The sequence below is a fragment of the Lissotriton helveticus genome, chromosome 8 (genome assembly GCF_964261635.1).
Source record: "Lissotriton helveticus chromosome 8, aLisHel1.1, whole genome shotgun sequence".
In the NCBI taxonomy this organism is placed as follows: domain Eukaryota; kingdom Metazoa; phylum Chordata; class Amphibia; order Caudata; family Salamandridae; genus Lissotriton; species Lissotriton helveticus.
The window spans coordinates 1501658504-1501686121 of record NC_136069.1 but is presented as its reverse complement, the minus strand read 5'-3'; the positions used below and the strand labels follow the sequence as shown (position 1 = coordinate 1501686121).

The 27618-nt window shown below is 44.8% G+C and overlaps 1 protein-coding gene across 1 annotated transcript in view; it reads right to left on the bottom strand.

Annotated features, from left to right (window-relative positions):
- LOC144773448 (disks large homolog 2-like) overlaps positions 1-27618 on the bottom strand; it is an 843812-nt gene that overhangs the window by 524783 nt on the left and 291411 nt on the right. The window contains exon 4 of the mRNA XM_078658478.1: positions 21111-21235. Coding sequence (XP_078514604.1) covers positions 21111-21235 — 125 coding nt within the window. The remainder of the gene's footprint in view (positions 1-21110; positions 21236-27618) is intronic.

Sequence of the window (27618 nt, the reverse complement as noted above, 5' to 3'; positions counted from 1 at the left end):
GAGTAAACAACAACAACGGAAAACCATTTGTGTGTTAAAATATGCTTCAGATTCTCGTAAAATTCAAAATATCCTAAATAAACATTGGCATTTGATTCAAACTGAACCAGATCTTAACACTCTATTCGACAAGAAAATCACGTTTGCCTTTCAAAGGTCTAGAAATCTGAAAGAATTGTTGAATACCCCGACTAAACCCAAAACAGTTTGGAAAGGCATGTCTAAATGTTTCAATTGTATTCATTGCAACAATGTGATAATGGGAAGAACAATTAGTCATCCGACAAAAGGTTTTCCAATCAACTTGTATCATTCCAGTACATGTGACACAGCTAATTGTATATACCTTATCAAGTGCCCATGCGGTAAGATTTATATCGGACAAACAGAGCGGAAGATCAAGGTCCGCATCACGGAGCACAAAAGTAATATCAGACTGAGCAACGCAAAATCCGCGTTGGCAAGCCACTGGAAAGAAATGGGCCACCAAATTTCTCAGCTAAAATTCATGGTCATCGAGAGTATCCAGCAACGCCCAGACATGGATCCTATGAAGCAGAGACTAAGGGCAGAATTTCACTGGATAAAAAAACTGAATTCAACCCAGCCCTTCGGGCTTAATGATCGGATTGAACACGCATGTTTTTTATGATTTGTAACTTCAGCATTGACTTCTGACACTTTCTGATCCCCGTACAGCCCACAGTATTTCGATAATTGAATTGTTTGGTGATCGTTGTTTAGTCAAACAAAAGGCGATAAAGTTTTGAGATTCAAACCTCGCTATCGTATGTAAAAATGGAAAAGGTTTCTCACACGATCGGAGACACTGGGCCGTCATTGGTCACAGGCCCGATCATGTGATTTAAATCTCGTGACTTATTCTTCCGTTCACATTTGCGGAATTCGAATCTCAACTGTGAAGACGCTGCTGCGTCCCGTTACTCGTAAGTGATAAAATGTTTGTTTTCTAACGCATTTCTTTAGTTGCAGTCGGCAATGTGATACATAGCCGCTAGACGACTCTAAATGTTTGGGAAGTACAGTTCAATTTGTGATGTAGTTATCACTTGACGAATGTTTGAAATCACGTTGTTTAATGCCTCAGTATATTACATGAGTGACTAATTTGGTCCTGTTTGCGCTTAATTTTCAGACCCCTGACGAAGGGTCATATTGTTGTGGACCCGAAATGCATTGGGTGAATGGAAGCTTTCCCGAAAATCAGTTTATGATTATGATTACATGAGAATGGAATTATGTTCGTTATGAATTTTTGCTTATGAACATACAACGTTTTCCACGATTTGAACCACGTCAATAAATTTGATGAATTTACAAACGAAAGAGTTGGAGTAGAAACAAGTTTTCTTTGTTAAAGAGTGCTCAGCCTTGAGGATAGTGTGCTCTACCCTCAACACTCGCTGTAATAAATCGACAGGCCACGCCAAGTAATGAGATAGTGAATCAGGAGTTTAGCATAGTCACTAAAGCTACCGATGGTGGGGAGGCGAGGAAACCCATAGACGCACCCGAGAATAAAAGTTCCATAACTATTGAGTTGGTATCAAGCCCTCAAACACTAGGGACCGCTGATAATAACTATGAGGCCCTAGAAGTTATAAATAGGGGTGAATTGGAGGTAACCCCCGAGAGGGAGTTGGAAGTGAGACCATATGGCCCTAGGATCCTGTCAAAGAACATTGCGGGCTTAATGGCTAAGTTGGATCTCCCCGATTGGGGTGATTTTATAGACTCTCATGAGATCTGCTTATTTAAAGAAACTTGGGCAGTGAGATCACCACATAGAGTAGGCTTTGCATCGTATTGTGAAGTGGTAGTGAAGGGTCCAAGGGGCAGACCTTTAGGGGGCCTGTGTATCTGAGTGGGCACCCATTTGGGCTGTACGGTGAAGAGAATAGATACTCATTCACCCGACATCTTATGTATTCTTCTCAGCCACAGAAATTTTCCAACTATAGCCATTATCAATGTCTCCTCCCCCGTGAAGAAAGCGACCATAACCCGTTGGTCGTAACCCTAGACAGCTATCTAGTAGAAGTGGGGCAGGGGGTAGACAATCTCCCATTAGGAAATTTAATAGTGGTTGAAGGAGGGAGAAGAATCAGTTGGGGTTCAATAATTCAATCTCCAGAAGTAATGTTGGAAATGTATACTCGCATTATCCCTCTGTTAGAAAAGGCAAGTGGCGCTTCTGGAATTAGTGCCAATCAAGACCCTGGCAAAGATTTAGGTAAAATTCACCTGGACTTGGTTGCAAGCTTGGCGGATTTCTTTTATAGCAGTAAGCCCAGTAAGGATAATCTTCGCAGAGAAAAAAAACCCTGGTACATCAGGTCATGTAGGGATGCAAAGCAAGCCCTATTGTTAAGTCTTAAGGGGGGGGATAGCACGCAAACAAGGGAAGCAAGGAAGGGTAAAAAAAAAATCCTTTTAGCAGCTAAATCTGATTGGGAAATGGATAGATGGCAGGCTATCAAGAATGCCTTGGATCACAAAGACTCAAGAGGCTTCTGGAACCTGGTCCATACTGGTAAAACTGAGGGTAGGTCTGCCATCGAGCCCAACATTGGCGAGGAAGCCTGGCGTCTTCATTTTGAAGACTTATATTCAAGCCCATCTAGTGAGAGTGGGATGTCAGTTTGTTGTCAAACCTTTGATTACCCTGCAGAGATACCTCCTTGCACCCTGCTGAGGTATTAGCTGCCCTGGCCAAGGTATTACCAAACAAATCTCCGGGGTTAGATAGAATCTCTGGGGACTTGTATAGAAATGAACAGGTTGTCTGGGCCCCATACCTTCAGACATTATTTAATGCTATTCTTTATGGCATGTCACCCCCCCCCCCCCCCACGTGGGCCGGGGCAGAGATCATCCCCATCTATAAAAAAGGGTTCCCCATAGAACCAGAAAATTATAGGCCAATTAGCCTTATCGATGTAACACAAAAGATTTTTGCTAGAGTGTTACTGGGAAGACTCCAGGAATGGATGGAAGACCTTAATATCTTAACTCATTTACCAGCAGGCTTTAGATCCAAAACATCCACAATAGATCAGTTGTTTAGGCTTCAATTGATCTATTGGAAGCACATAGTTTTGGAGGGCGGTAGTCTGTACCTTACATTCGTGGACCTTAAATCTGTGTTTAATATGGTAGATCGTGATCAGTTGTGGGGCATTTTGCTGGATTTGGGAGTACCGCCATATCTTTGTCACCAGCTCAAACGCCTCCACGAGGGAACATTTGCTAGGGTAAGGTACGGCAAGAATGGGAAACTAATGCCTCCCTTCCCTGTTGGAAAGGGCGTGAGGCAGGGCTGTGTGCTTGCGCCGACCCTCTTCTCACTCTTTCTTAACGGGTTAATTGGAGACCTTCTTGCCGTCAAGGATATTGACCCCCCAAAAGTAGCTAACCGCAAATTCCCCGCTCTAATGTTTGCGGATGACACCCTGCTCCTCTCAAAGTCACCCATGGGGATGCAGCATGTGCTAGAGGAATTAGCACATTCTGTACTGTTCTGTAAAAAGAGGAGCTTAGTAGTAAATATAAAGAAAACAAAGTATATGGTTTTCCATGCGGATTCCATAAATTGCCCGCACCCAAGAATGGATGATAGACCATTGGAGAGGGTCCCTGTTTTTGACTACTTGGGGCTCACACTAAACGATAAAATGGGATGGGGACCCCAAATCAATAAAGCTAACCTAAAGCTGATTCAGGCTGCTGGGGGGATTTTAAAAGTTTATAAGAGATGTGTCCTAAAGATTATAAGCCCGCCTATAGAAATTTACAAGGTTCAAGCTAGGGGGGCAACTATGTATTGGGCCAAACTTTGGGGGCATAGCTTAGCTAATGTCCTCACTCTAACAGAAAATAACTTTTTAAGATAAATCTTGTGCTTTTCTAAAAGTACACCATTAATACCATTAAGGATGGACCTGGGCATCCTTCCCATTGCGGATTTAATTGCTGCAAGGCCCGCTCCTTTATTGGCGACAGCTGCGGAGCACTCCAGAATTAGGACATTATCAGGAGGAATTAAAGTCTGTGATGTCCACTCTGGGGACAGGTAGCATCCTGACGTCCTTTATTAGTGACTCATTTCGCTCGATAGGAAGGGAGGACTTATGGTAGGCTCTGGAGGAGTCATGTATGGCTATTTCAAGAAATTCTTTGATTAGTGCTCTGAAGGAGTATAAACTGACACGTATTTTACAGACAGTTAATCCCTATAGATTAACCTATGAGTTCCTAGACATAAAACACCAATATAAAATGGAGCAGGTGTTGGATTTTATACAACCACCACTAGCAAAACAATTGTTCTTGCAATTTAGATATGGGACGCTGCTGCTCCATTATTTAACCAACAAATGGACGGGTGCTATTACCCACTTTTGCCCGGGGTGCCTAGTAGAGGAAGAAACTGTAATCCATGTGTTGTTCTTCTGCTTGGCATATAAGTGAGCCAGATCAAAGTGGGTTATCCAACTCTGTAGAAATTTGGGTATCAGAAATTATAGGGTTTCAAAATCTGATACGAACCCGCTCTTTGTTGTTGCTATTTCTAAATTCCTTTTTGCTATGTGAGGTAAGCGAAGGTACTTATTGAAAAACTGATGTAAGAACCAGTTTTACCCGCTCTCACGTGCCAACCATTGTCATCTAAGTTCCTGCTAAAATCCAGTGTGCAAATGTATGTATTTTTTTAACAACTTATGAGAGATCTATTAATATCCGCGACCAATTGGTTACTATTGTGACCTCGTTTTTTTAAAAAACATAGGTTGGGAATATCTTTCTTTTTTAATATTCTTAGTTTAAATTATATTTTTAATGATTGTTTTAAATTGATTATAACACAGATAATGAAGAATGTCAGCTTATTTGCCTGCTTCCCAATGGGTGACTATTACTGCTATGACTGTCCCTACCATTTTATCATTCACTGCTTTTTATGAAATTGTATTTTCTTTTATGACATGAATTCCAAGAGGTTGTGAATCTGTATGTGCTTTTATGGCTGTAAAACCCAAAATAAAGATTTTTTGATGATGATAAGCTCATGTCTGCTAAATGTGCTCTTGCAGTGAGATTTCTTTTATAACAAATTACCGCTAATTACATAAGCAGGAGGCCAAGTCCATCCCAGCAAAACAGAAGAGAAAGGCTGCTTCAGCTCAACAGGTCGGCATCTATCATATAGTAATTGTAATCCTAGTGAGATACAAGAGAATTTAATTTGTAACAACTGGCATTACTCGGGCAGATGAAGCCGTTATTATTAGCAGGCATGCATAACTTGCACCTCCCTCACCTTCCAACTTGGAGCCGGATTACTGGGTTTTCAAGCTGACCAGTAGTTTAATATTCAATCAGCTATTAAGCATAAATACAATGTTTTAGATACCTTAGACTCGCATACTCCATATATAGCTTTTTTAATGGAAACTGAGAATTCCGATCCAGACCTAACTGCAGTGTTACCAGCAGGCTATGGTATTACCATACTTGACCGACATGGTAAACATGGCGAGGTTTAGTGGTAGTATAGCGTGATCATCTAGAGATTGCATGTGAGCTTTCTTAAATAGTGGATAGTGAAGCGCTTTCTTTTAAATGTAAACTGACTAATAATTCCATGTTTTACAGCTTACTGCTCTATAGGTCCACGGGCCCTAAACCTAAATTCCTAGACACTTTAAGCAACTTTAGAGAATCATGTATGCGATATGTAAATCACCCTAATAGGTGATATACATTTTAATTTGGAAGTTGTAAGTAACAAAGAATCAGCACTGCTTATTGATAACATGAGCAGGTTCAACTTACAACAACTAGTGAATACCACTACTCACATAGTGAGGCACACCTTAGATCAGTGACACGCAAAGTACAGCCCGGGGCAGCTTATGGCTCTCTTGACCTTCACATGTGGCGCACGGGTGGACAGCAGCACAAGCTGCTGTTTAGTGGCTGAGCAAGATTATTCAGAAATAGATGTTAAATAAATGGGAAAGCATTTATTGACCAGCAAATAAATGCTTGTCTGCTTATTTAACATTTTTGTACACCTCCGTACACAATCCACGACCCACCCAGACCCCCTACCACCACCCTGTTGGCATCAGTGTGGCCCTTGGTCACACCACAGACTGTTCTTTGTGTCCCCTGGGCAAAATGTTTGTGAGTACCCATACATTAGATGGTATTTTTTCAAATTATCCTGACCTACAGCTGGAAGCTGTTCTTCCAATCACCTGGTCAGATCATATGGCAGTCAGCTTCAGCATAAATATATCAGTCATAAAACATTCAGTTAATAAAGTGGATCAGGGGAAAATGGTTCGGGTATGGAACAGAATCAACAAGAAGGAATTGATAGACACTCTAGATGCTACCCAATCATCCCTCACAGGTGACCCCAATGTAGCCACAGCAAGCTACTCTGATTGGATCAATGTGGGAGCCACCAAGTTGGCTCCCACAAGAAATGTTAAAAATTTAAGAAGCCGGCCTACAGCACCATGGGTCTCCCCCAAGCTTAGGGCAATGAAACAGAAATGTTGAAGGCAGGTGAAAGTTTAGAGAAGAAATTACTCCACATAGGACAGAAGCAGTTTTAAAAAAATTATTCGGGACTACAAAAATATGATCATAGGTTAGAAAACAAACTATTTCACTGAAAAACCTAATCTGGCAAAAAATCCCACTAGAGAGCTTTTTAGAACAGTTTGGTTGCTTTTCTGCCCATCCACTGTTAACATTGTGATTCCAGTCAAACTCTAAGCAAAAAGTTAACAGAATATTTTAAAAACAAAGTAGAGGCAGTTTATGGGGATTTTGATGCCAGTTTGACCACCAAAACCATGATTTTAGGGAATGACACCTCAGGTCACAACAACTCTGAGCTCCACAAGTTTCCCCTCTTCACTAATAAGTGAATGTCAGAATTAATAGGATATACCAAATCAGGAGCCACTTCTGACCCTTGTCTGCCAAAAGCTCTTCACGACATAGCAGGAACAGTAGTTATCCCTATCACCACCCTATTGAATAGAATTATCAATGCAGGTATTTTCCCCTTGGATTAGAAAAAGGCTTCTATTCTCCTCTTGCTTAAAAAATCTTCCCGCAAACCTATTGAGGAAAAAGCACATTGCCCTATCTCGCGCCTCCCCATGTCAGCAAAAATCCTTGAAAGAAATTTAAATATTGGTCTCTCAGAGTATTCAGATTCTGGATGGAGTGCAGTTTGACTTTAGAAAAGACCATATGACTGAGTCAGCATGGGTAGTGGCAACCAAAGAGATATGACATATCATGAACATCATTTCTTTTGGACCTATACATAGTATTCAACACCGTGAATTACTTAGTGGTGATTGGGATCTGCAGTTTAGCTTACGATCAGCCCTGATTGAAATGACTGACTCAATACGTTGGGCGGTCAATGGAGGCTCTAAGGTGGTGTTAGTGCCGTTAGATTTATCTGCAGCATTTGACACCATCTCCCACCCCATCCTCTTGAATCGACTAAAGGATATAGGCATCCAGGGAACAGTGCTGAACTGGTTATTATCTTTTTTATCTGATCACAAACAAAAGGTCCAGACCCACCCTTTCATCTCTCCTGTCAAACCCTTCAATGGGGGTTAGCTTCAGGGCTTGGCCCTGAGCCCGCTTCTTTTCAATGTTTAATTAACCCCTATGGCAGAGCTGATCTCCAAAACTAGGATCAAAATAACATCTTACGCTGATGATACCCAGTTATTGTTCACCTTTAGTGATGTGAAGGTGTGGCGCCGCGGCCAGGGCGACTGACGCTGGAATCTGGGGACCACAGTTCGATCCCCGGCTCCGGCGGCAGGTTAGCCCAGCACCATGTGACTTTGGGCAATAGCTCGCTTAATCTCCCCGACGGCCCCCAGCGCCTAGAGACCCTTACGGGTGATTGTGCGCTTTACAAATGTGGACTTTATGTGTCTGTTTCCACCTTTTCTTTGAACCGCTAAAAGAGTGCCTTAAGAATACTGCAGCCTGGATGGAGAGCAACTTCTTAAAACTTAATGCTGATAAGACCGAGATCTTATTTTTTAATCAACCTTCTCCTCTCTCTTCGAATTTGTGGTGGCCTGATGAATTAGGCATTGCCCCTTCACCCAAGGACTCGGTCAAGAATTTGGGCGTTTGATGGGACAAACATCTGTCTCTATCATCGCAGGTTCAAACGGTTTTCGGACGCATGCTTTGGTAAAATTAATATGATCAGAAAATTCATTAACTATCTGCCCAATACAAACCGTAAAACCGTGGTCCATGCGTTGATAACTTCCCACCTAGATTATGCGAATGGCTTATACCTGGGTCTCTCACTGGGCTTGCTCCACAGACTTCAGACCGTACAAAACGCTGCAGCCCGATTAGTCTGCGGTATCCCGCTTCGACACCGCATCTCTCCCTATCTACGACAACTTAACTGGCTGCCTATTTCAAAGCGAATCAAATTTAAGGCTCTGACCTTAGCTTTTCGGGCAGATAAATGAAAAGGGCTGGCCTACCTAAGGAGGAGACTTCATCCTTATCAACATTCCAGATCCTTAAGGTCCAACAACACCCCTGCCCACCCCTCGGTTCTTGAAAGCCAGAATGGGAGGTGAATCCTTTGAGGTGGGCGCCACTAAATGCTGGAATAAGTTACCCTCTCAATTACGCTTGCTTCAGTCTGAACAAGAGTTCTGCAAGTCTCTCAAAACCTGGCTTTTTAGTCAAAATGACTAGCCTTTGTACATTAACTCGCCCTGCTATCTGTCTGCTATAACGCCGGGACACTCCGTTTCGGGTAGCTGTGCACTTAATAAAATCCTTTATTATTATTATCACGATCTCCTCAGTTAATTTTTTAATCACAGAGAGAAATTGGTTGCTTTGGAGATATTACCTACAAATCCTTCTCTTTCACTGAGACCTATACTCTTTAACATTTATGTGTCTACCCTAGCTAAGCTGATTCGATGTTTTGGTTTCTCAACCATTTCTTATGCTGACACCACTCAAATTGTAGTGTCCATCTCAAGTAACATTGAGGAGTTGGTGCATCGCTATAACAACTGTACACGATCAGTCATTATCTGAACGAGCAGTCATTGCCTTAAGCTGTAGTATGAGAAAATGAAGGCGCTCCTCTTTGGTAAGCACACCTCATTTTGAAATGAGTCTTGGTGGCCACAGACTTTGGGCCTTCTCCTCGCGCCAGAACCTAAAGTAGGGAATCTTGGGGTAACATTTGATTCCAAGCTTTTTTTCATTGATCAGATCAATAAACCTACCTCATCGATTTTCTTCCTATTAAAATTCTTGATGAAAATCCTGCCTTTCATTCCCATTGACTTACAGAAATCAGTTATCATCTCCCTGGTTTTGCAGAGGCTACAATATTGTAATGCCTTTTATTCAGTCATTCAGCAAGGCTCCTTAAACAAATTACAGAGGCTGTAAAATGCAGCAGCACATCACGTCAGGAAAATTCCAAAAACCAAATCAGTTGCTGCTGCACTAATGGAGCTTCGTCGGCTCCCTGTAAAAGTGGCATTTAAAGCACTGTGCATAGCGCACAAAGCGCTCCCCTCCACAGGTGCTGAATATTTAAAGAAGAAATTCTCATGGTACAATCCAAGAAGATGTCTGTGTTCTGAAGTTTTTAAAACAGTTAATTTCCCCAGAATTCATACAGTATCCGGGAGTTGCAGGGGCATTGTTCACTCCACCAATCAACTTTGGAATCGGCGGCACTCGCATCTTAGATGTCAGTCAAATTTGGCCATTTTCAGTAAACATCTTAAATCCTGGCTCTTTTCTCTCCCCGTAGTTTTCCATAAATATTGCTACCTCAGTAAAGTATCTTGCAGGCGCTGGCACCAAGACACCCATGGGCATTCATTGTGCTTTATAGGTATATGTCAATATCAATATCAGGAATAATCATTTTATTATTGGTAATTCTGTTTCAATGAGTAACACAGAATTACCAAAATGACTCAAGCGTTATTGAAATTTCGCAAAGGCCTAGTCTTAATAACAGATAGAGTTCTTATTCTGTGATGTCTGCCCAACTGGGGGGTGACTGTGCCTCTGCTGGTCCCGGTGCCAGTGCCTGAGCCCGAGTGCTGATGGAGGCCCAGGTGGTGCACCGCTGAACCCCTCAGCTGCATAACTAAGGCTTCAGGCTTGGTTAGCTGAGGGTCAGGCGTGGGGTTGTGGGTAGCGGGAGCGCATGGGCCTTAACGGTGATGAAAGCTCGGCTGTGACTCCAGCAAACACGACCAAACTGCTAGGCCCTCTTTCCACTCCTCCATTCGGCTCTGTTTGGTTCCTTCTAGCGACATGCCTGCTGTGTCAACTTCCAAAGGGAGAGCACAATCACTTTACTACTGGTTAGCAGAGTCCTAATACCAACAAAATGGTTCTAAGTGAGTTGCGCACTGGGATACCCTCCTGCTACGGTGACTGCTGCCAGGCTCTCCTCCTCCTGTCTTCTCAGCTCGAGTAGTGTACTGAAGAGGGTTCTCACAGAGGTGCCCCATTTATGCCTGGCACTAGTCTGTTGGTGGGGGTGATTCGTGCCCACTCCATAATCAATGGGTAAAAAGTTCCCAGGGGTAATCCTACCCACTTGTCACCCTGAGTGGGACGGGTATGCCCAGACGTGAGTCCTGTGCTCGCCATGCCACTGGAGTCAAGCTATCCGGGCTGATGAGGGCTAAAAGCCCAAAACCGGTCCTAGGATGCTTGTTTCCAGTCCAGGGAGGACCTGGCCTGGCAGTTCGGGCTGGACTGTTCCCATTGGGCGCAGGCTCAAGACTAATTCGCATATGGCTGTGTCCAAACTGGAATGGCATGGTGAGCAAAAAAACATGGATTTAAGCCCAGATCTCTGTACTGGGGTGAATGCAGGACTTTGGTCTGCATTCTGTCCATCAGTTGTTCTTTTGGCATTTGTCTCCCCGAGCGGGGCAGGTATGCCCACACATGGGTCCCGTGCTCTCCATGCCACTGGAGTCAAGCTATCCTGGTGGATGAGGGCTGAAAGGCCGAAGCCGGTCCTAGGATGCTTGTTTCCAATCCAGGGAGGCACTGGCCTGGCAGTTCGGGCTGGACTGTTCCCATTGGGCGCAGGGTCAAGATTTATTTGCATATGGCTGGGTCCAAACTGGAACGGCATAGTGAGCAAAAAAACATAGAATTAAGCCCAGATCTCTGTACTGGGGTGAATGTATGACATTATTCTGCATTCTGTCCATCAATTGTTCTTTTTGCATTTGTCACCCCGAGTGGGACGGGTATGCCCACCTGTGGGTCCCAGGCTCTCCATGCCACTGGAGTCAAGCTATCCTGGCTGATGAGGGCTGAAGGCCCGAAACCGGTCCTAGCATGCTTGTTTCCAGTCCAGGGAGATACTGGCCTGGCAGTTCAGGCTGGACTGTTCCCATTGGGCGCAGGGTCAAGACTGATTTGCTTTTGGCTTGGTCCAAACTGGAATGGCATGGTGAGCAAAAACAATATGGATTTAGGCCCAGATCTCTGTACTCCCACCCCATACTAATAGACAGACTTAGGGACATTGGAATTACAGACGTAGCACTAGATTGGATAATCTCCTTCCTGGCAGACAGATGCCAAACTGTCTCCCTGGGCCCTTTTCTTTCTAAGGAGAAAAAGGTACATTCTGGAGTCCCTCAGGGCTCAATATTAAGCCCGTTATTGTTCAACATCTATATGATCCCCCTCATCTCTTTAATTGAGTCATATGGCATATTAGTGATATCATATGCCGATGACACTCAGCTCATTGTTCCCTTGGAGAACAATTCCACAGATGCCGAGCTGAATTTACAAAAGTGTCTGAGGGATGTCTTCTGCTGGATGGATCGGAACCATCTTAAATGTAACACCAATAAGACAGAAATTCTCCCTATGGGGAAAACCCCCCAATTCTGTCCCAGCAAATGGTGGCCTGAGGACTCCCCTGCACCCCCTCAAGCAGTGGTATCAGCCAGGGATCTGGGCGTTCTATTTGACGCCGAATTATCCTTTGACCAGCACGTTAGGAATGTTGCAGAAAGCTGTTTCAATATTATTAAATCACTGAAATTTTTTTTTTTGCGTTTTTACCCATAGACTCAAGAAAGGCAGTGGCAGTGGCCTTAATCCTTGCACGTCTTGATTACTGCAATGGCTTTATGGCAGTGTTAAAAAAAAAAGCCACTCTTAAAAAGCTTCAAGGCGTACAGCACGCAGCGGCCAGACTTGTTCTCAAGTTACCTAGGAGATCGTCAGCTTCGACCGCCCTGAAAACCTTCCACTGGCTGCCACTACCCAAAAGAATATTGTTCAAAATCCTAATCATAGCCTTCCGTGCATTCAATTGCACCGGCCTGACCTACCTTATTAGACGATTTCCCCACTATAATCCTTCAAGGACTTTAAGATCCTCAGGTCAAAACTTGATTAAGTTACCGAAATTCAACTATAAAACTAAAGGAGGCAAGTCTTCAACCTTCTTATCTTCCAAAGCTTGGAATTCAATTCCCAACAATCTCAGATCCCTAACTCAGGAAAACCATTTCAGAAAGCAGCTTAAAACATGGATCTACTCCCTCCCAGATGATCATGTAATGACTTTCATCTAGTCCCCTAATCTTACTTTTGCACACTGTCTATTTAGCGCCAGGATGCTCCTTTCGGAGCGATAGTCGCGCTTTAGAAATACACAATACAAATACAAATACAATACAAATGTATGACATTGTTCTGCATTCTGTCCATCAATTGTTCTTTTTGCATTTGTCACACCGAGTGGGACGGGTATGCCCAGACATGGGTCCCGTGCTCTTCATGCCACAGGAGTCAAGCTATCCTAGCTGATGAGGGCTGAAAGCTCGAAACTGGTCCTAGGAAGCTTGTTTCCAGTCCAGGGAGGACCTGGCCTGGCAGTTCAGGCTGGACTGTTCCCATTGGGCGCAGGGTCAAGACTGATTTACTTATGGCTGGGTCCAAACTGGAATGGCAAGGTAAGCACAAAATCGATGGATTTACGCCCAGATCTCTGTACTGGGGTAAATGTATGACATTGCTCTGCATTCTGTCCATCAATTATTCTTTTTGCATTTGACTATCCACTTTTGCAGCAGTTCCTGTGAGCGCCACTGCAGACATTCCAAAGTGACTCTCTATACCTAAAACCAAGATGGCAGAAACTTTGCTCCCATGTGTAGAGCTCCTGTGTCCACCTTAGAGGTGTGGCCTGGTAAATGAGCCAACTTTCCTCTGTGGTCACTCAAAACCAGTTCTGGCTAGCTAGGAGTACAACTGAGGTTTCAGGTCCAGGTTTGATCTACATTTGCCTGTGACAAGGCAGGCTGCTTTTGGGCAATTCCCAGGTGACAATCCTGTCAGAGGAAAAGAAACTCCCCCACACCCAAACCCTTTGTCTCAGCTCTGGGAGAAAGTACACCCCTCAGCTATTCAACCCCTGGGTGACAGGTGGATGCTCATGTAAATGGGCTTCTAGGGGCTTTTGGCAGGCAAGACAAGACTTTTATAAAGGTACATTTTGTAAAATATTTAGCACAAAATCCGATTCAACCAAGGAACTGGTTTTGAAATAAATATTTTAAAAAGTCCAAGAAGTAACTGTATCTGGGTCCTAGGCAGAGATAGCATTATTTTGTTTAAATATTAACTCCCAATACTTTCCTATAGAACAGCTAACCCAACTACAGTGAAAACAAAATGTTAGTCCTTTTCACTGTAATGAGATGCAATTAAACTTTTCCATGCCCTACTTTTAAATACCATGAAACCTGACCTATGGGCCTTTTAGGCTTACTTAAGGATAAATTATTAATATGTAAAAGGAGAGTCTAGGCCTGTCAGAAGAGTTTATTTTGAGAGGTTTTGTATTGTACCTTTAGTGGTAGCACAATACGAGCTGCAGTCCAGCAGTGACACTTAACTTTCATATCCTGGGTACATTTTTTACCATATATTTTATTTTGGGCATTTGTACAGCGCTCTGTTACCCGTAGGTGTCATGGCGCTAAGTGTTACTCCTGAGATAGAGGCAGGTTAGGGAATCAGATGGTAAACAACCATGTCTTTAATGCTCTTCTAAAAGCCATGAGGTCCGTCAGTTTTCTGAGAGCGTGGGGCAAGGCATTCCAAGCTCTGGCTGCGCCCAGCACAAAGCTTCTGCCTCCCCACCGTGTCCTCTTAAAACGAGGGATCACAATCAACCCCATGTCGGCTGATCTAAGATTTCTCGTCGGACGGTACCAACAAAAGTGTCGCCGAAAGAATAAAGGTCCCTTGCCTTGTAAGGACTTAAAAACTAGGCATAGGGCTTTGAAAATAATTCTCTTTCGCATTGGAAGCCAGTGCAACTTGACCAGCTCCTGAGACACGGAGACAAATTTAGGGATCCCCAAAATAAGCCTGCCGCCGCATTTTGGAGTACCTGCAATTTGTTAAGTACCCCCTGTTGGGCACCAAGGAATAAACCATTGCATTAATCCAACTTTGCCATGACCAGCGTTGTGACCACTGTTTTCCGGTCACTGTCGGGGATGAATGGAAGGATCTTGTGAATGGATTTAAGCAGGTAGGCCACCGAAGAAGATAAAGCACTGACCTGAGGACGAAAGGTAAGTTGATCGTCGATCAACACCCCTAGATTTTTTACCTTCGCTACTGGGGTGGGGGCATTGCCCATCTGGTCTGGCCACCAGCTTGGGCTCCAGAAGTTGGTGTTTGAACCAAACACTATAACTTCGGTTTTAGCCGAGTTCAATTTAAGGCAGTTAACTGCCATCCAGTTCCCAACCGCCAGCATACACTCCTGGAAATTCCTAGCTGCTTCTTCTTACCTCCCTGGTAATACCGACACCACAATCTGGCTGTCGTCAGCATAAGATGTGAGATCAAACCCTTGTGCCCAAATTACTGGCGCCAGTGAGCTAACGTAAATGTTGAACAACGTAGGGCTCAAGGACGAGCACTCCGCAGGGCAGGATAAAGGGTTTTGACTCGTAGTCTACCAAGGCCACCTTCTGGACTCTGCCGGACAGGAAGGCTTTAAGTGTGTCAAGTGCTTTCCCTTGAACTCCGTGGGCCTTCAAACGGTCAAGTAGAATCCCATGGTGGACCGTATCGAAGGCCGCGGAGAGGTCCAGCAGCACCAGGGCTGCCCTCCCTCCCGCATCGGCCACCGCTCTGATCTCCTCAGTTGTTTTAATGAGGGCGGATTCCGTACTATGGTAAGGTCTAAAACTATGTTGAGAGGGGTCAAAAGATTGAGTAGCATCCAGGAAGGAGCTTAGTTGAGCGTTCAGCGCCTTTTCTAATAATTTAGCTGGTAATGGGAGCCTTCCTATAGGGTGATAGCTATTTGGGTCCCTAATATCCAGGTTAGGTTTATTTAGTAGTGGCAAAATTGATGCTTGTTTCCAACAAGCTGGAAAACCTCCTGTCCGAAGCATCATGTTGAAAACGGTCACCAGCGATGAAACTATCAAATCTGGGGCCATTTTCATCACAGCCACCGGACACGGGTCTGACGGGGCACCTGATTTTGCTGCTAACAATAGTCGCCTAATTTCATCACCATTTACTGGCGAAAAGCTATCAAGGTTATGTCCTGAGGATGACTGCATAACAATTTCTGGGGAGGCCACCTGGCTATTCAATCTCTCCAGTTTAGAGAAGGCTTTGAAAATCGTCTCCACCTTACTTTGAAAGAATCTGGCAAGATCTTCACATAGTTCAGAACTTGCGGGAATGGCCGCGGGGGCCGGATCAGCCAAAACTGCCACCGTCGTAAATAGTTCCTTCGCCGAGTTCTTACCCAAGTTTATAAGGTTGGTATAGAACTCTTGTTTAGCCTTCCCCACCATTTTTTTTATATGTTAGGAGACTTAGTTTCAGACGACTTCTGTCACTTTCCCTATATTCCTTCCGCCAGACCCTTTCCAATTTTTTACATTCCAACTTGTGGTTTCTTAGTTCCTTCGAGAACCACGGTGCTGAAGGCCGTGCTCTGGCCAGGAGGCGTAGTTTGGGTGGGGCGAGAAAATTGCACGCTTTATCAATCCAACTAGTGTGGGCGAGCGCCGCTGCTTCCACCTCTAATGGAAGGGGCTCCTTTGAGGAAAGCAAATAGTCTTCCAATGCTCTACCCTCAATTTTATTCCAGGCCCTACACACCCTGGCCATTTTAGATGGGCACCCCCCACTTTGGGATTTAGGCACAGAGATGACAAATAGCAGCGCCCTGTGATCCGACCAGGTGAGTGGTAAAGATTTAGTAAAGCCCAGAGTGGGGTGATTCGAGAAAATCCCATCCAGGGTATGGCCGGCCTTGTGTGTAGGACCACTAACCAGTTGTTTAAGCTCGGCCCCATCCATCAGGTCAATAAGTGCATTGGTGTCTGCATCCGTGGGGTTTTCTAAATGGAAGTTAAAATCTCCCAAGACCGTAAAGTCCTTGGAGCACAGTCCCTCCTCCAGAATACTACCTACAGAGTTCAGGAAGATGTTTTTAAAACCAGGGGGTCTATAAACTAAGCATCCATTAAATGAATGATGGTTGCCTAAAGTAAAGTTAAAAGCTACCGCTTTCCAGCCGTCCACAATTAATGGGTGAAAGAGAGCGTTAAGAGAGTCATGATAAATAACTGCCAGACCTCCACCTTTCCTCAGTGGCCGGTCTCTCGTAAAAGTAAGGTAACCAGGGGGAGTGGCTTTAACTAGGTCCGGGCCGGAAGCAGCCTCCGTCCAGGATTCAGTCACAAAAGCGATTTTAATATTTTCTTCCTGAATTAACAGCGCACACTCCAAACTGTGCTTTACCAACGATCTAGCATTCACCAGGAGGCACTCAAAGGTAGATTCCACAGTTTTATGATTTCCTCGATCTGCTCTGGATGAGAACTTAATGGGGGACATTAATACCGCAGGGATCGCTCTCGTGCAGCCTAAGAAAGCATGTGGGCTTAAAGGTTGGTCCTTATTCAGATTTAGGACAACACAGCTAGGTTGTCTCCCTGGTCCCATTAAGTCTCGCAATGTTTCTGGACTATATGTCACTCTCTGTAGATCTCTCCTGGTGCAACCGGCAGAGTGCGTGGCCCTAGGCCCGGGCCAGGCTCGGACGGGCGCAGACGGGCTTGCCTTTGGAGCTCCTTCGGCGCGCCCGCTGCGCGGTCGCGTCATCGCGACCTTTATGCACCAGGGGGACAGGGTACGAGAAAGACTAGACTGCTCGGCCTTGGCCCACCACAAGATGGCGGCCGTCCGGCGAGCGTCCGAACGCAGTTCCCCTCCCTGTCTCCACCCTTGAAGCTAGGCTAGGGGCTAGAAGCTCGTGACTCAGCCTGCCCCTCCTGCCAGGAAGTCGGTGTTAAAACAAAGGGGGTCAATTGATAAAATCGGTACTTTTAAAAAACGGGGTAAGTTGATGCAAATACCTCCGTTATTTAGGCGCAGCACACCGGACCTAAAATAGCACAATAACAGGTAATAAAACTAGAAACAGAGTACAAATTCACTGATACCTCCCTAGCTCCCGGCTCACGCCTCAGGAGCAATACAGAATACTAGCATATAGGTAACTAGCAACTAGGTAAGTTAAATAGGCCTATTAGGAATATAACCAATGTTGACATGCTTTAGAGCAGATGCACCGGGACCTGGTTAGGAGAGTCCCAGTGCACATATTTTGGATAATTCGGTTGTACTCCTGCTTACATGTCTCCATGTACATTTTGCTAAGGGACACAGGTTCGAGCTGACGATATCTCACTGGAACTCCTAAACGTGACTTGTGCCACAGCAGCATGTGCTACATGATCAACATTCTCCACATCACCTAAGAAAAATGCACTCAACAGGTGTCTGGCGTGACTATGATCTGATGAGAGCATACCTCATGTAAAATTTCGGTGCCGATGACCGTGCAGAATATTGATGACCGTGCACAATATTTTAAATACTATGCATAATTTTTAACAAACCATATGTATTTTGCATGACAAAAAAAATCCTCAATTTCACCAAGGCTTTGCTGTTTGTTGTTAACTGAAGAACCTTCGAAAATGCAATAAAAAATAGTACACACGCAGTTTGCTGCATAAAGAGGGCCATATTTTCACAGCTTCTGCCTCTTCAGCAGTTTTATTTTTGCCCTGAATTAGCTGCACTTTATTTATATACCTAGTATGGTGCCAGCCCTGGTGAGAAAACCCTGCAGCGTGCTGCCATGGTCAGCACGTTTTGCATGCGTACTAATTCACTGGCGTAGAGACGGGGAAAATGTAATGTGAAGCTGTAGCCATTGAGACATTTTTAAGCATGATCGGCATCCAAGAACGGTGAGTCACAGGCTTAAATATGTGTTTTTTTATTTAATTACATGCAGGGATAAGTGGGTGCACCACCACAACCTGAATGGGTGGTGCAGTGGCAAGAGCGGGTGAAGGCATAATAATTCCCCCACTCAGCTCAACTGTAAGCATACCAATGATGAGAAGCCTGAAAGGCTGTAGAGAAATACCAAGGGCCTCATTTGGATGTCGATCTAGAAGCCTCCGACCGCTGAGTTGTGTGGTCGTATCAGTAGTGCGGTATCGGACCTCCGACCATAGGTTCCGAAACCGCAGAGATTTCGGTCAGAGGCAACCCCGACCGACATCATAATCAGGCCCCAAGTATCCCATTCAGTGATCTCATGAAGAGTTACCTTAATTTCTAGCAAGAAACAATTTTCTAGCATGCTTCTGCCCTCATAGTAATATGGCTGGCGGTGTCTAACAGACACCACCACCATGTAAACTGCTTTTCCGCCTGGTAGGCAATTGGGCGGATTGCCTACCGGCGGAAAACAGGCGGACGGTCTTCCCATCCGTCATGGTCCCCCCCCCCCCCCCCCCGCCATGGTAATGTGTTGGGGGGGAAATTAGTAGCGGGCAGGGGTTTATGGCGATCCGCCCGTTATCCTAATGTGCCGCCCTAGTGTCAGCCTCAACATCAGTCATCAGAAATAGGACGAGTCTCTATAAAGTTCAGACACATCTACAAAAATATTTCGTTTATATATAGTTAGATGAAAGTGATTGTGCCAACTTCAGACCCCTCCCCCTTTAATGGTTGAGAAATATCTGAAGAACCATAAAAGCGCCCTAAAACTGCGTTCCTGTAGAGAATGAGTCAAGCCGCTATGAGTAACAACCACAGTGATCTTTTGAATTACTTCATTCTATGCATCCTGGCATCAAGTTTCTCTCCCTGTGACCTTGTTTGACCTTGTTGTTATTTTAGGTGTGATTTGATGACTGAAAGATTCGTCTCTTTTTTCCTTAGCCATTCGAACATCATATTCTTTCAGTATTTTTCTGTTGCCAAAGGATTTTTCATTTATCTTCATTTGTTCTTAGTTATCATTTCACACAAAACATATGGGGCCATATGTATCATCATCACCATTTGCGATTTCTAAATGCGATTTTTAAGGAATCACTATTTAGAAATCGCAAAATGGTATGTATGTAGGAAATCGCTTCTTTTTAGCGATTCCTTAACATTCCTAAATTGCTAATCGCAAATTTCCCATTCATTTCTATGGGCCAGGAGGCCCATAGGAATGAAGGGGAAATTACCGATTAGCAATTTGCTAATCGCAATTTAGAAATATTTTCAAGGGTGCAGGGGTGTTACAAGAACACCCTGCTGCACCCCTGAAAATGACATGTGTGGGCATATGGCGCACATACATGCCCTAAGGGCCCTTTGCGAATGCTAATTTGCTTGATACATATGGCCCTTACTACCAGATTAACACAACGACATAGGCACATTTTTCAGGAGAGATTTGCTCCGGGTATATACACATATGTGGCTATCTCACGGGGGGGGGGGGGGTATGACTTGAGTAAACATGCACCCGGATAAATGGATACCGTGAGGTTCCATAATTTCGATAGGTTTTTTGCACAATCCACACGTTTCCTCAGATATATTCTGGCAAACATTTCACAATGTGCAGAGTAAAATAGCAGCAGTTCAGGTTTCTAAAACATCATTTCTAGTCCAGATTTGGGTGGAAACTCACATTTCTGCCTGAATCCAGATTTGTGACACTAAAATGCATTTTTGGTATCTATTAAACTTATTTTGCTAAATGAAAAGCATCTTCTACTCACAAAATATATTTACCAACTAATACCCAGTTGCCATTAAGAACAATGTGGAAGGGCTGTCCTCTCGTAATTGTATTTTGGTTTGCTGTATATCAATGATTTCCAACTGCAGTTGTGGTCGCAAATCATTAAACAGGTACAGATGCCTCAAAGCAGACAGTAACAGATTTGCAGAAAAAAAATTGTCATTGTTGTGGAGTGAACTCGGAGTGTGCAGGTAGTGGCTTCCATTGCCTGCTCCCTGCTGGAGAACATTGCCTGCTTTCCCCCAACATGTTGTCAAAATTAACTATTTTTTAAAGCATCACTGGTTCCTTTGAAGAACACAGGTTGCTTAGGAAAATCCCAATTTGGAATGCAGATGTCTGGGTTGTGTTCTGTTGACCCTTGCAGGCCAGCATCAGAGTGTCTGCAACTAATTACAGCAGCCTCAAATAGTGATTTGCTTAATTAATATTAATTTGATAGTTTGTTTTGAGTCCTCCTGCAACCGCAGGGTTTGTAATACCACATAAAAGGTCACATTGCAAATTAAAGACTGGTTGCAAAAAGACGGCGCCTAATGTGTGACTATGGTTTGCAACCAGACTGCTACAATATGTGGTCCTTAGTGTCCGGCGACGCACGCGAGCCCCCCAGGTGAGACAGGGAGCACATTCACGTGGAAGGCATCAGCAATCCTCTTTCAAACTTTCAATTCTACATAACAAGCATGTCAAAGGGCCAATTGCAGCTCCCTGGTTATTACAACTGGAGTAGGACCTAGACTTACATTTGGCAAGACGTATAAGGGCCAAAACCTTTATGGCATAGCTTTAAGAGCTGTGAAGAACTTACCGGAGTCTTCCATCCTCAGCAGCAGCTCCCCCTGGGATAATCTTTGTAATAAATATGCCAGGGTCATCTCCGACATGGGGATTATCTATTCCTCCTGCAATGCTGAATCCCAAACCAGAATTTCCCTGTGAAAAGGCAAGACAGACATAAATCATACTATTTTGGATACCGGAGCTTTCCATTAAGTACAGCAGTCATTTTAAATACAAAAAATGTACTATAGTGTCAAAAGTTATTCGCATTGAACACTGTTCATTATTATACTAGGACTAACTCCTGATTTATTCCCGGTTTACTCCTGGAATTCAGGAGCACTACAAGAGTAGTCACACTATCAGCGGCGGTTCCTCAGCTAAGGCGGAGGAGTGTCACCCCACTGCTATTCTGTAGTGCAAAAAAAGAAAATTTATAAGAACATAATGTTATTATAATTTTATTTTTCCATGTTAAAGCCAGTTTTGGGGCATGGCGTAGCTTGCAGAAGGAGGAGTGGTGGTGCACTTAAATGCACATGACGGTTTCGCCAGCTTTCCTGGGTCAGCCAAACAGTCATGCACACTTAGCACATACTCCACCCAGCTGTATTGCATAGCCTGGATGGAGAACATGCACAGGCTCCCACTCTCTGGCTGAATGCCGAACCGGGCTGCTCAAACCAATCACAACGCTGCTGTCATGCTGGTAACAGCAGCGTCGTGATTGGCTTAGGGGAGCTTGTGTGCTTCCTGCTTCTGGGATGAGAAGTGGAGTAGAGTTGATGGAGAGACGGCAGGCGCGCAGAGGTAAGTGAAATGTTCTTTTTTTTAACCTCACCCCCCACCCCATTCCATACCAGCCACCACTGCGTCACAGTATAATCTTTGTGAATCAGGCCACATGTCTCCCAGAGACATTTCTAAACCAATTTTACTAATATTTATCACTACACTTTTTAAAAACTTATATTGTCCCACATACAAAATGAATGGAAAAATCTATAAATGTCTTACTAATATTGTGACCTAGGTTTTTCATTAAAAAAACTATGATTATAATAATATAATAGGCAAAATGGGATGTCAACTGATATATAATCTGAAGATTTCTATGTTTCTACCTCCAACCTACTTTACTCCTGCCTTCCCTTTCTTCTTCCTTGTCTCTCCTTTCTTATTCTCTCCCTCATCAGGCAATTAACGATGTGCATTGAAACATTATGACTTATATCAGCGTCCACCGGTTTAGGTGACATGGATGATTATTACACAAGGACAGCACTGTACTTGTTGGTTTTGTCATGCACAGGCCGCCTTTACTGTGTAATTTCTAGTCTCTCTGAATAGCATGAGTTGAATTTTGGAAGGAGTTGTGCGTTGAGATGGATTTTGTGTAGGGACACCAAGAATAGGTTGAAATGCTTGTAGGATGCCAGACTCATCTGGTCTACCATCACTCACATCAGACGCCCCTCTCGAAGAAGGATTCCCTTAAACTGTCATGACTAATCTGGAGATGGATATTAGTTATAATAAGTACCATTTTGTGGTTTGTAGTGGTAAGACGCTTAATGTGAGACCCTTTAACTGCAATGGACATGTTTTTTAAGGGTAAGTTGCTTCCCCTATTTGGGAGTAAATTGTGTGGTTCAACTGGAACTTAGAATAGCAATATCACTGCTAGATGCCTCACATATGTTCAGTTGAATGGCACTCTTTTCAGCTTTATACCTCTGGTTGGGGAGGGGAACCCATTGAACCTAATTGTCAAAATACAATACCAATGTTTCTCAGTGGGCACTTACGGTGTGGGCATGTGAGGTATTATAAGGCAGTCTGCAAAACTATGTCTGTCAAACGGGTACTATCTCAGCCTCCTTCGTGCTCATGCTTTGTGTCCCATAAGGAGTTTGGCTTGATGTATATTGAGGATATCATCAGGCTAATTCCCTTGAAACTTTGGTTGCAAGTCTGGAGCAACCCAAAGGCATCTCTCAACCTACTTATAATATGAGACTGTTTGGACTGCGACACATCCATAGTAAATGGTACTTCATGAACCCAGGACCTGTAAATTAAATGCTGCTTTTGGGCCTGCAGCGCTCATTGTGCCACCCACTAAAGTAGCCTTTTAAAGCATGTTGCAGGCCTGCCACTGCATCCTTCAGTGCACTTGTTAACTGTTATTTTGGCCTGTCAAAATAAATAAATTAAAATATATATGAAACCCCTAAGGTAGGCCCTTCAAGGCTCATGGTGCAGGCTAAATTGCATTTAAAAAGTAGGAATTGAGCTAAAGTCTTACATGTCCTGGCAGTAAAAAACTCATTTTTCTTTCTTGTAAGCCCTGTCTCTCTCATTGACTAATACTGGATTGCCTTATTACATTTAATAAGTGTTAACTTTGGATTGGGAGCAGATTGAAATATTCTGTTTCCACACAAATGAATTGTAATTTAAACCCCTTTTCAATGGTAAAGTCAGATTTTAAGTCTCAATTCTGAAAATGTAACTTTTAAAAAGTTGTCCTTTTCTTGTCTTAATTATTTGTGCCTTCTGCGAGTGTCCTAGTGCACATGACTGTGAGTAGATCTGCTGTTGAAGTTTGTATAGCCCTTCCAGACAGTGTCAAAAAGGGGGCTTAGGTGTGGACAAGATGGGCCATCCTGGCCGGATTGCTGGGAGGAGCTGCACCCAGTCACACTTGCATTTTAAAGGACTCTGCCTTATACAAAAATGAATCTGACTCTGGGCCTACCCTGCCTTTTGTCACGACAGATATCCTGAAGTCATGTCAGGAAAGGGGAAGAACATTTCAGAACCAGAGGTGGGGGCAATATAGGGAGTTCCCCCACATCAAAGGCTGGCAACAGGTATAAATATTGGACCTCCACAGCCACTCTTCAAAACTTCCTGGGCCTGTGGAAAACACAGAAGAAGGACTGCCCTGCTGCTTGAGGACAGAGAAGGAAGACACGCTATGCTTACTTTCATCCCAGACTGACCTGATTGACTCCTGTTTGAGCTACAGAGACAGAACAAGCTTCAGAGCCTTCCATGCAAGTGCCTAGATGACCTGTCCTGCCTGGACCTGCAACTGGATCTGACTGAACCATGCTGGCTTCTGTTGGAGTGAGTTCCTGATCCCCAAAAGGAGCCCCCCCAGGGCCTAGACCCCCTAGCTAGAACCAGTTTGAACACCTTCTTTGAAGAAAGGTGAAACCCTGAAGTTTGGGCTCTTCGCAACTGAGAATGGGACCCTTCACGCCAATTCTCTGCTGCCTGGAATGACCATCAGCATGAAGCTCTGGAGAAGATCTGCCAGCGATGACCAACAACGTGAGATCTGCACTTCATGCTACAGTAACAATAGCCTACGGTTTCTACCAATGCAAAGCTCCAACAACAACTATCCATTTTACCTGATTGCCTCTTCGCGCTACAACAATACAGTCCCTGACAACCTGCCTGCTTTCGCAGTACAACGGCCACCCACAATGCTCTCTCTGCTCCTTGCTGCTCCTCCACCAAGAACAGGACTCTTCGTGCCAGACTCAGAAAATAACTCTTTCAGAAGAACTAACCTGGGCCCAGTTTTTGACATGATTGTCCTGTACTTTGGACTTTCTTCCCGCCTAGCATGACCGGATGACCACTGTGTGCATGTAGTCGCTCTATCTACCTAAAACTTTAAACTTGAATATCTCTGGTTCTACTGATTAGATTTTTGGTGGCATTTTATTTATTAAATGTACACTATTTTTCTTAAGTTGGTTTGGGATTTTTCAGGTGGTGTCTTTCACTTTATCACTGTTCATGTGCTGGGTACACAAACTACTATATAGTTAAGCCTGACTGCTTTTGCACCAAGCTACCAGTGTGTTAAATCAGGTTAATTTATTGACTTTTGTGGTTCACCCTGACAAGGATTGCGGTTACTGCGTAAGTGGGGTTTTCACCCCCCTCCTCAGCCAATCAACCAATTTCTAGATAGATGTTTAATCAGCCTTGGAAGGGTGAAAAGCTGAGTTGACCTGCTGAGATTTAGATCTGTAACAATGAGGTAAAACACAAATCCCTGTAGAGAAACCACAGAAATTTTGCACAGGTCCTCTAGAGATACAAAAAAGTGCTCCCTTACATCTCTTTATAATGTGATTCTTGTTAGTCAAGAGTTGGAGGGTGTGTTTAGTCTCCAAACACTCCACGGTAGTGGGACACTATTCTCAGAAATGGCATTAATAATAGGGCTGTGGAAAATTATTTTTAGGGGGCAATTAAAATGCCGACATGGGTGGTGCAGAATATGCCATGCCAACGTCACCGGTAACGTTTTGCACTTAAAATATACAAAACACATCACTTCCTTCAACTGAAAGCGTATTCATAATTCCAAGGTGCTCTGGAGTGCTTATCTGAAGCTTCAAGACCAGCTAAGGCTCCAGATGACTGGATACAATCTCTTGAATGTCTCCCTCTGTCACTCAGAGTTCATAAGTTACAAGAACGGGTCATGCTCTTGAGGGTGAAGGGCGAGGACCTGGGGTCCTGAGATCCGTGCGCTGGCCCACCATGTCATAAAGTGCATGGGAAAGGGTCCCACAGACCGGGAAAGGCTAACCTGCATGCCCTGGATCAAAAGCTCTGACTGGTCTGTGAGTCAGTGCTCCAGCAGGCTCACAGGTGGAAGCCACTTCCCCGGTCCACTGTGTTGCAAATTTCCTGGGACTGAGTCCTGCAGGCCCGGGAAGGTCTCTTCTGCCTGCCCGTGTTAATAAGCTCTGACTGAGCCCGAGTTAAAGCTCCAGCAGGCATTGGGGGAGGAAGCATCTGACTCTGGGCTCAGGTTACCCAGCTCATCGTATCCCAAAGTGCCCAGAATGGTGACCCACTGGCCCAGGGAAGGTCTCTCTTGCCCCTCTGCATTTGGAAGCTCTGACCATGACCCAGATCAGAGCTCCAGGAGGCCTGGGGCTTGAAGCCCCCCATCCATGGCCCACCGTGTCCCAAAGTGCCCAGAATGGGGTCCTGTCAGCCCAAGAAGATTTCTGGTGTCTGTGCCTGCTCAGGTTAAGAAGCTCTGACCAGGCCCCGGGTCAGAGCTCTGGCAGGGCTGGACCTGGTTGGGTGAAAAAATTCTGAGCAGGCCCTGGGAGCCACTATTCCCTCCAAGGGTGAGCAGAAACTGATAAGTAAGATCTGGAGCAACCAGATGACAATACTTCAAGCCCTGCCATCAGGTCAATCTTAGCCTGGCTATTTGGCTGCACATGTTATAGGAATGAATGGAACTCCTAAGTGGATGGGTTGCCCTTAAAATCCAGATGAGGGCTCATTTAACTCTCCGAACCCAGCACAGATTCCAGGAGGTCACACACATTTTTAGGTCTCGCGCCTGCGTTGCAGTGCGCAGCAGGAGAACTCTTGGAGGGGATTTAGAAAAACTGACCTAGGAATCGCACACGCTCGTGCGCGTGCTTTTCCTTTTGTCTCAGGCTATTGGCCTTTGCGTGTGTCTTTTTATAAAAGACAGCACCCAATTGGCCAAAGGTGGGTGCTTTGCTCCGCCGATGGCTGATTGGTGTCTGTTATGAGCACCGGCCGTCATGGGGTTTCAATTATCGTGCCCAGACACGGGCGCGATAATTGAAACCACATGTCTCGCTGTGGCATGCACCACTCGCGGGCTTCTTCTTTTTTGGATCCATTTCACAGGTAAGCAACTAAATGAAAGAAGGAAAGAGAGGTGGGCTGCTGGCGCGCATCACTCGTTTTTACTGTGGGCACTTTAATGACAGTCTTTATGTGTTCGATATATGGTGCAGAGGGTATATTTTAAATAAAGTAGTGCTTTTACCTGTCTATTGGGCTTTTGCATAGTGAAATTCCACGACTCCAATGGTCAGTGTATTTTGCCAAGAACTCCAGTGATTTGCCCTGTACCGTGCTCTGCTGTTGCTGCTGTCTGTGGGGGTAATTGTGTACCCCCCAGGACGTCGCTGGTGCCGCTGTGAAGCCTGCCAGGCTCACACGCCTTCCCGCTCTCCAAAAGCAACGAGAGCGGTGCGTGTCTCACCGCCGCCGGCCAAGGACTGGAGTAAAGTACTCAGGGCCGGTATTCTCTCACCACCGACCCCCGATCTCCAGGATTGCTGTGTGTCCTCTTTGAATCACTGCCACCGGCCCGTGAGCCTAGAGAGCACTTCACCCGCATTTACCGCTGACTGCCTGAGGCTGAGTTTGCGGTACAGAGAAGCCACGTTGCAGTGCGAGCGAAGCAGGAGGGTTGCCTGGTAACCAGGATGCCTGCGCTGACGTCACCACTACAGAGAGCAGGAAAGCCGCCGGAAGGAAGTCCCGTACCGGCAAGCGCGTCACCGCCGGATGAGAAGGGCTCCCACCGGAGAACCCTCCCCGCAAAAGCAGACTCAGGTAATACGCTTCCGGACACGCTGCTGTCTGTGCAAGGCCAGGGGTGGGTGGAGATCCGGCAGGGCTGTAGTGACTGAGCGGTCTCTCAGTGTTGGTTACTC